This window comes from Harmonia axyridis, chromosome 6 (genome assembly GCF_914767665.1).
Source record: "Harmonia axyridis chromosome 6, icHarAxyr1.1, whole genome shotgun sequence".
NCBI lineage: Eukaryota > Metazoa > Arthropoda > Insecta > Coleoptera > Coccinellidae > Harmonia > Harmonia axyridis.
The window spans coordinates 6,553,145-6,563,724 of NC_059506.1; the positions used below are offsets into that span (position 1 = coordinate 6,553,145).

Sequence of the window (10,580 nt, forward strand, 5' to 3'; positions counted from 1 at the left end):
GCACCAAGGCGGTTCTGGAGATACCCCATTTATTGTGTCTTACTGTTTTCGTAGCCGAGATACAGGGTGTTTTATGAATTTTGCCCGTTTCTTTCTGAGGCCATATCAAATGAACCACTCGGTATATTTACTCCATATTTGGCAAATATGTTCCTAATTGAGAGCCCAAACTTATTATGCAATAACCGCCTTGAAAATCCAGGTACGGGTTAACAAAAAATTATGAATCGTTTGAATCCTCGAAACAACACCCTGTACATCGGAATTTTGAAAATCTGTTTTAATATTCGGAAACTCCACTAAAAACTAAACTGAGAGGTGTACTTCAAATTTTCCCGCAGACAGTTTAACTGCACAAATTTTCAATGTAAAGTGAAGTTTTTAAGAACTTGGATACCTGCAAGTTGTTTGTTTAATTATTTCAACATTACTTTGTAATTCATTTTTACATTGGTTTTCCTTTTTATAGCTGTATACTATTTCAGTTTCTATTTATTGAGAATTGAGTTGCATTAGGTTGATATCCTATATTTTGAAACAATTATAAACAAAAAACATAACAAAATAAATAGAAAAATAACTACAAAAACGGCTTGAAATATCCTCCATTTTGATCTCAACATATTCTTGCTTGTTTCAGAATATTTCGAACTGCTTCCCGAATCACATTTGGATTGTTTTTCATTTTCTGGCTAGCTTCTTCTATTTTTCTGATTAGCTGATCCCAAGTATTGATTTAAGAGGAATAAACTAACAATTTCATGTGACCCCAGACATAAAAAAAAAATTGTGCAGTAATGAGAAACGACGAGAGAGTAACTCAAAAATAAAAACTGAAATGGTATACAGCTATAAAAAGGAAAACCAATGTAAAAATGAATTACAAAGTAATGTTGAAATAATCATTGATTTAATATTTTTGATAATTCATTGTTAAAAGTCACTTCAAACCACTTTCAGGTATCCAAGTTCTCAAAAACTTCACTTTTACGTTGAAAATTTGAGCATTAAAACTGTCTGCGCAAAAATTTGAAGTACACGTCTCAGTAGAGTTTTTAGTGGTGTTTACGAATATCAAAACAGATTTTCAAAATTCCGATGTACAGGGTGTTATTTCGAGGATTCAAACGATTCATAATTTTTTGTTAACCCGTACCTGGATTTTCAAGGCGGTTATTGCATGATAAGTTTGGGCTCTCAATTAGGAACATATTTGCCAAATATAAAGGAAATATACTGCCTCAGAAAGAAACGAGCAAAATTCATAAAACACCCTGTATCTCGGCTACGAAAACAGTAAGGCCCAATAAATGTGTTATCTCCAGAACCGCCTTGGTGCCATCTATGCACCTGTGAAGTATTTCCGTTTCCCAATGAAACACCCTGTATAATATATGAATATAATGGAATACTTCCATTAATATCTTTTAGTGATTTTTTCATTGGAAAATGTGGGTTGGCAGAACAGATTTTTGAATCACAAATATGACAGATAATACATAAATTCGTGGCAGGAGAGTTTCGAGTACCAACATTATAATAATAAAATATAACCATGAAATCTGCGCGAATCTGAAATATTTCCGCACAATTTCGTTCTACAAGATGTGGCAGAAAATACGAATTGGAGAAAGAATATACTACAGCTCCTGCTGAAATCCTTATAGGGGATTTCCGCCTTAGGAAGCACCTCATGAGAATGTTTCTAGCAGAAAATGAAAAGTGCAGATTCTGCGGGGAGGAAAAAAAACTTCGTATCATCTGCTGATGGAATGCCTCGCCAATGTTTCAATTAAAATTATTGCTTTGATTTGTTATCTGTCTCACTTCTTCAAATATGCTCAGCAGTTTGTGTGTAGAAGATTTTCATCATAATCCAATAAACATTCTTTTTATCGCAAAAATGAAGGGACAAAATATCCTTACTTTTCAACGAAGAAACAGATTCTGCAAAAAAATGTATATTTCCTATTTAAAAAAATCACCTTGACCTTGAAACCAAACTCCAAGGTCACATTGAATGTCTGCATTCGATATCCGAATTTCATTCATAGTAACATTGTTTTCAATATTGGTTTTTACTCAGTATTCTAGATTGGGGAACAGGAGCAAAAAACACAACCTACCAGAACACTTCGACTAAAATGCCCAATAGCGTCATAAGTTCCCTTGAATGGATGAACGCCCATGACATTCCCCTCATTATGGCCGGTGTAAACGACGGCAGTATCAAAGTGTTCAAGCCTATGACGGGCTCCAACAAAGAGCCGCATCTCGTATCCGCTTGGAATGCTTTTTCCGATTTGAAATCGAACTACACAAGTAAGTTATTTTTCTACATAACCTTCTTAATTCCTATCCATTTAAAATCAAAGTAATTATAAGATGCCTAAACTTGAAACCCTGGCGTGTCTACGTCAATTGTTACCTGTAAAAATTAGTGATAAAACGGGAGATTTTTTCCTACTATATATACTATACTATACCACTAGCCGTCTGTCATTATGGGTATGGTCCGTATATCACCTTGGTTACTATAGTTAGTAAGTTGGTGGTACGTATATGTCAAATTCCTCAAAAACCGGTGACTATTTCCTCAAACTTCGGTGAGTTATGTGTCACCAGAGCAACCGTTCTTTTATTCTGGTTAGGTTCGATAACCACGCCTACTCCGATTGGCAGTACGCTCTATTAGTGTGACGTCACACACCGTCATTTTTGGTTCTACTGTCAGTGTTCGGAATCCAATCAAATAAATTGCCATTCAAATTAGTACGGTGTCGTTGAAAGAATTAGCTTATTTTCATGAATAAGAGTATTTGAGGAACGATTTCAGTAACCTCTTATTGGAAAACCCTGTATTTAAGTTATTAAATTAATTTCGCGGCATTCAGACAATTCAGACTAGTAATTCGGAGGTTGCGGGTTCGAGTCCCGCTCGGGAAGGTACTTTTTCCAGAATTGAAAAATTGTCTGAATGCCGTGCAATTAATTTAATATGTTAATATACAGACGTTAAACCATTATTTACCTGCATTTAAGTTTCTGTTTTTCCTAATATTTTATTCAATAACATGAACCTAAACTTTTTCCATATTTACCTTATTGCTTGGCTTCTTCGCAGATCTTATACTTACGTGGGAACAATGGACACAAATGGTAATCGCAGCTTCTGACACTAAAGTTTTACGTTTTTGGGATATGGTGAAAGAGATGAAAGCCTTTGACTTATATATTGGTACCGATTCACCTGTCACCTGCATGGATTCAACGTTCTCCAATATGTCCAACGAAAATCTTTCGAATTACACAAGTAATAAGGATAATTTCTGTTCCTGTACTAATGAAAGCTTTTCGATCGATAGACCCTGCAGCACAGCTTGTCATGGATATGTAGTAGTAGGCTGTGAAAATGGCTGGGTCAGGTTGTTTGACAGAAGATGCAACCCTCTTGATGGAAGAGTCAAGTCATGGGAGGAAGACGGGTTTCCTGTTTTAGGGGTAAAACTACTCAGGGATAATATAATTATAAGTGGTAGTGCCAAGGGTGATGTTAGGTTGTACGATATAAGAATGAAAAACGCTATGGAGACTTATCAAATCTATGAGGATGGTATGTCGTGTTTTAATGTTCACAGTTCTGCTGGATTATTTGCTTGGTGAGTTTCTCAATTTTTATTATTGATTCAACATTGGGTGTTTAGAAAAAAGGCTTGACTCTTTCGGTGCAATTACATTCTATCAAAACACTATCAGAAATTGATCATTTTAAAAGCCTTCTTAAAGGGATTGTCAATTTTTTATAGCTGCAAGCTATATACCATTCAGTTTATGTATTGCTCCATTTGGTCAGTTCATTTTAAGCATGTTTATTGATTTTCATAATGGGTAAAAAATCATTTTAAGAATATGCCCTACATTCCTAATCGAAAATTTTGTGTATCAAAAAGCTGAAAATTTCACATAATTTGTAGAAAAGAAGCAAAATTTCTCGCCGAAACAAAACTAACAAGTTGCATGAAATAATTGTGTTTCCTTGATATTATGAATAATGAAAATACAAAAAGAAAAAGAAGTACAATTTCAAGTAGGTAATAATATCATATGATATTAATTATCTATCTGGTTAATGTATCAGCAAAAATGCCATCAACATAACCATTGTCCAACAGAAGATTTCCTCGATATTACGTAGGAATCATAATCTAAAGTAACCCAAGGAGAATGCACGCCATCGAAGGAGAGTAGCGATATACCGGTTTCACCCTTGTTAGGGATCATCAGTACCGCATAACTCAACCCAAGATGACAAACAAACGAAATACTAGGAACTTTATTGAACGCTGGCAGGCGCAAAGCCGTATGATTACTGCGATACGCCACCCAGCGGACAAAAACCTAACTACTTCCTTCACGGATACTCCGAAAAAGTAGATTTCCACGCCAACTAGGAAAATCTTCTGTTTTTCAGCCTAAGCGACGTACAGCGCGAAATATAATAAATAAAATGGCTGATACTTGGTAATGAATGAAAAAAATAATAATCATACTGCTTTGCGCCTGCCAGCGTTCAATAAGGTGCCTACTATTTCGTTTGTTTGTCATCTTGGGTTGAGTTATGCGGTACTGATGATCGCTAACAAGGGTGACACCGGTATATCGCTACTCTCCCTCGATGACATGCATTCTCCTTGGGTTACTTTCGATTATGATTCCTACGTAATATCGTGAAAATCATCTGTTTGACAATGGTTATGTTGATGGCATTTTTGCTGATACATTTTCCAGATAGATAATAATTAATATCGTATGATATTATTACATACTTGAAATTGTACTTCTTTTTCTTTTTGTATTTTTTTCATTCATTACCAAGTATCAGCCATTTTATTTATTATTATGAATAAAGCTTAGGTATAATTTTATTCTCACAAAAGTTGCCTGCTTCATAGACGATATAATGAATTTAGATAAATAATATTCACCTTGTTGTTTTCTTATTGTTCACAGAATTTCTGTATTCAATATCCCTTCATCTTTGGATGCCGTATTAATTTCAGTTTCAGAAAATTGAGTCGATCAATGTTTTGTTCAACCCTTCTATAGTAATTCATACATGATCCAAAGTTTTGGATTACTTGAAGTAGCTGTTGCCAAGGTCTTGTTTCCTGGTTGATAGGCCAAAAATCAGTTTGTTGATGTTTATTTTAAGGTGAAACTAGGAAAAAATCCTCAGACTTTATTTCATTGCTAAGTTGAATGCAACATAGCAATTCCAAGCTAGTCACAAAATTTTATGTTGATCGCTTCGCCAGAATCATGAAATATTCAAGCAAAATATCGAAAAAAAAACTATAATTTCCGTAACAACAGTTCCGACTAAAATGACTAAATGAATAAGCTCCGAAACCTCCTACATTGGTGCTTTTCTCGAATTATTTTATCTTATATTTTTTACTCAATAATTTAATTTGTTTCAAATAATTAATTTCAGTGGTTCCGCCAACCAGCACATAGCCATCTACAAACTTCAGGGATCTTTCTTGAACAGTATCAAATTCTATGAAGGTTTTATGGGACACAGAGTTGGCCCGGTCAGTTGTATTGGTTTTCATCCCCACAAAGTGGTCTTGGCAACTGGAACTATAGATTGTTCTATCAGTGTATATGGATTGCAGGATAAGAGATGACGGGAGTTTCATCCCTAGTAGCCGTTCTGGGGTCTCCTAGGGATTAGTGTTTAATTTTAGTGATTTTGCTTAGAGACTGATTTTCAAACTACTGCCAATATCAACAGAATTGAACAAACACGGTTGAAAATAATTCAGAAGTTGTTCGTTTTATTCCTTTAACAACATCGCCATTTTCAATTTTAATTATTCGTTGTTTTTGGGCGTAAAGATTGGTATAATTTTTCTGAATTGTTGAAACGCTAATAAACCAAACAACTCCTATATTTAAAGAAAGTGCCTCATGGATCAATAATTCACTTCAAATTATTGTTTCTTCATAGTGTTATTTTTTCATTCACTTAGATAGCTGCTCTAGTTGAGGAGGATAGCCATTAACTTTTAGAAATTTTCTGATTAATTTTTGCTCTAATGTTTAGTAATACAATGAAATTCTGTTGTATAAATATTTTCAGATAGTTTTGAATACTAAGATTTTTCATGAAATTCATTATAATCACAAGATAAGAAAAAAAAAAAACTTTTCTGTAATTCATATACCAAATAATATGAGGAAAATATTTCCTTAGAGTATATATCTGCTATGGGGCAATAGTTTTGTCGTGTACTGTGGTTTATGTGAATTTTAAATTTCATGAGAATTTGATAAAAATGTGAGACCATTCGGGCTTAAAAAATAAATGCAAATTATATTGAAAAAATCTCATAATGATTAACACATTTGAAATTTTTAAACATGCACCTGCTAATAAGTAATTGGTTTGTTTTCCTGGTAAATTGTCGATAATAATTTTTCAATTATGATTCCATCATATCAATTTAGATGATGATTCTCGCATATTGAATATGCTTGAGCGGTCAATTTTAATTTTATAAAGATCATTATTTCACTAGATTTTTTTGTGAGTGTGTTGTCTTTGTAGAATGTGAATCAAAATGATATTTAACAGTTCCGAAAATAATTGTATCAAATAAATATTTGTTTTTTAAAGGACTTTGTTTTTTATGTAAAGTTCAGAACTTAGAAGTTGAGAATACACAGGTCTGCCAGACGGAGACGACTATTATAAAATTTAACACATTATGGGAGAATATCAGAGCGGTTACTAGCTATTTTCAATATAACTGTTTTATACAGGGTGTTTCCTAAACATGCGGCAAAAATTCAGGGGGTTGTTCCTTGGACTATTCTAAGAATATTTTGTCCTTTGATGATTTTTGAAAAACCTCTTTGTTTCGAAGATACAAGGCGAACAACATTTTTCATATTTTTAAAATTAATAATAGTTTAAATAAAAATGCGTACCGCACTGTGTTTACTAAGTAGGTACAATTTATTTTCAAATTTGTTTAACAACATTCCAATTACTAAAAACGGCCAGTTTTTTGACTAAAAATTGCTAATACATCACAAAACGAATTCAAATGAAAATCGTGTTTAATCTGTATTCCTTTACCATCTGCACTTATCAATTTTTAGTCAAAAAACTGGCCGTTTTTAGTAATTGGAATGTTGTTAAACAAATTTAAAAATAAATTGTACCTACTTAGTAAACACAGTGCGGTACGCATTTTTATTTAAACTATTATTAATTTTAAAAATATGAAAAATGTTGTTCGCCCTGTATCTTCGAAACAAAGAGGTTTTTCAAAAATCATCCAAGGACAAAACATGCTTAAAATAGTCCAAGGAACAACCCCCTGAATTTTTGCCGCATGTTTAGGAAACACCCTGTATATACGGACCGCTTGCCATTTGTCAACAAAATTTTGCTTTTTTCTTGAAAATTAATATTTCATGACCACATTTGAAAGAATTTTAGAATTTGTTGAAGGTCTTAATGCATGAATATGCATAATATAATAAATGTTGACTTATTAGACCTTGAAAGCAATGAAATTTTTATTGTTTAATAATGTTAATATCTAAAAATATGTCTAGAGCAGAACTATTTCCTGCTCTAGTTTGATTTATGTTTATATTAAAATCATTCCTTGAGTGGACAATTTTCATTAAATGAAATCGAACTCTCAGAATTGCTTCTATGCTTGAAATGGAAAATTTATTTCTCAACTTATCTTTGATAATGTTGACTGAAGAAAATGATCTTTCTACAATTGCATTTGAAAAATGGAGAGATAGAAGGAGCTAAAGCAAGATTAGATACTTGACCGAACCGTAACTCTTTTAGAGAGTTTTTATTTTGAGAAATCTTAATCCAAAATTTTTCTGGAGCTCACACTCACTTTCAAGGAAATAAGAAGTTTCGGGGAATGCCCGTGTGCGTTATGTAGAGTTATGCAAGAGTTTAGAGAAAAAAGGAAGGAAGAGAGGAGATGTCCTATTTGAGAGTTGGAGCGATGGTCTACGGACTCGTCAGCCTACATCCTCATTCTTTGTTTCATAATCTTGTTTGGGAATAGCTCATTTCCATTAATAAATAGTAATGAAGTTTAGCAAACAATTTGGCATATAAATGTTATTCAATATGAATATTTTCATTTATAAGTCACAAATCTATTATTAAATTAATTCAATCTAAAGCCACTAAGAAAACAATATGAATACCACTTTTCTAATAAAACAGATATGAACCGTCTTTCTAAATTTTCATGATGAAAGAAAAAAATACAAGGAGCGGTAATTTTCTTTATGTTAGTCGCTGCGCGCATGATGTCACATTCGAGTCAAAACAATAATGAAGTAATTGGTAGTACTTTTAATAAGAGAAGAAAGTTCAGCATTATATTTCCTTTTTATGGAGACTTTATTCCAGTTTGTAAATTCAGTAGTTGAAATTTGAAAAAGCGACATGTGCAAATAACAATTGAAATATAAAGGAAACGAATATCAAATACTTTAGATTTCCAAAAATGAAGATTTTGCTAAGCAATGGATTGTTGCATGTCGTAGGGAGGATCCGTTCAACTTATCATTAAAGAATAAACAATAGTGTCTCGATAAGTGTAGAAACACTTGTTTGAAGATAATAAAAAAGGAAATAAAATATAGATACATGTATTGAGCAGGGCAAGTAAACTGCCCAAAAATTAATAGCAACAATGAAAACCTGGAACAATAAGACCCACAACCATCAACAGCAGTTCACAGTCCACCAAAACAGCACCATCGTCGAGAATATCCGATTTTCCCGATTACACACATGCACACACCTCTGGTCACACCTCAGCTCTGCATTTGAACCAGATCAGCAACCATTTCACGATTTAGACTCATAATAAAGGACCTCAACTGCTTTCTGAACCGTGGCAACCCAGTGACAAGTTGAATCTCCCGAGGGATAGAATTGTACAGCCTCGGGGCAATGTAAATGAATGAGCGCTGTCCAACACACTTTTGTACTCTCGGCAGGGTGAATAGTCTTCTCCGAGTTCCATAAGAGTGAGAGGGCAAGAATGAGAATTTTTTGCCACAGTGGTAACCAAAGAAAAGAACAACTATTGTTGAATACATCAACAAGTAGAATATCTAATGAGGAGGAATACCTTTGATCAAAGTAGAATGTGTGGAAGATTCTGGGTACGATGTGAAATATATGGAAAATACCCAGTGTACTGTGCAGAAAATGAATATGCCATTGCATAATAAATTATTGACTGCATTGCAAAACTTGCAAGTCACTTTTTATTTATAGGCAATTGATGTACTAATTATTTGTTTATAAAGTACTGGGAATGAAGGTAATTCAGCTCAAGAAGAGGATAGAGGAACTGGAGCTATTAATGAAGAATTATTTAATAAGGTCAATAGTCAAGATCAGTTAATACAACAATATGAGCAGGCAGTGGCAAGGATTTTTTCCAAAGGGCAAATTCGCAAACTGCTCCAAACAGATGTGGAGAAAAAAATTATTTGGTTGGCTCAAGATATAACAGCTGCAATTTCTTTGCACAATGTCAGTCCGGAAGCATACAACTATTTACTGGACAATAATTATCCTTTGCCAGCTATCTCCACATTCATGAAATTCATTAATAAAACAAAATAAATATTTCATCATTCTAGAAGTTATTTTTGTATTCCAACTTCTTGTTCACAGACTAGGCAGTCTTGATTATAATTAAGTATTATTATTAAGTATTGATAATATAATTATAATTCATCGACTGAAATTTTTGCAAGACTCATGTTTAATGATTTAATACGAAATAAAATATTGAAAAATTACTGCCGTAATACTTATAATCATGTTATTCATGTTTTATAAAAAATTTGGTTTTAAGGCTTGTATAACGGACTAACAAAGAAGCTGCGGGGGGACTGGGGGCCCTGACTGAAAAATTCATTACTTGGTATTGGTACTCTTGTATCATGTAAGGAAAATTCACTTTCAAATTTGTCTACAAAACAAGGAGTGAGTCTATTAACTGAATAATGTTATCCATGAATTCTTAATATTCACGAATGAACACCGATTTTGATGAAATAATTCAACAATTTCTAAACATTGTTGAAGCATGTATCTATCCATGATTCAACGTCATAACCTACTGAACACAAATGACAAGAAATTTAAAAAAATAATACTTAGCATTGCCATTATAACCATTTTATCATTCCTACATTGGAAAACCTTATATTTTTCTCAAGATAAGGAAGACACAAAAATTACAATATTATTATTTAAATATATTTATGCTGTGCCAAGTTGATGAACATTTATGTAATGAGAAAGAGCCTACCTACATTTTTTTGCGTTTGTTTTTGATTTATTCATATGTTATTAATGTTCAATTGCTTTCACTATTCACAGTGCATTTCATTCTTGATATGAAGTGTTCTATTGTATTTAGGTTTTATTCCTTCAATAATTTTTTTGATATAATTATTGTATATCCAAAGTCACTTGGACTAGTCCACAAAAACGC

The 10,580-nt window shown here is 33.0% G+C and overlaps 1 protein-coding gene across 2 annotated transcripts in view; it reads left to right on the plus strand.

The window, feature by feature from the left end:
• The window catches only part of LOC123682674 (regulatory-associated protein of mTOR), a 31,951-nt gene extending 25,270 nt beyond the window's left edge, over positions 1-6,681 (plus strand). For both annotated transcript variants that reach the window (XM_045621429.1, XM_045621430.1), the window contains exons 16-18: positions 2,087-2,322; positions 3,125-3,659; positions 5,495-6,681. In XM_045621429.1, the coding sequence (XP_045477385.1) occupies positions 2,087-2,322; positions 3,125-3,659; positions 5,495-5,690 (967 nt within the window). In that variant the 3' untranslated portion in view covers positions 5,691-6,681. The remainder of the gene's footprint in view (positions 1-2,086; positions 2,323-3,124; positions 3,660-5,494) is intronic.
• Positions 6,682-10,580: the final 3,899 nt, after the last annotated feature.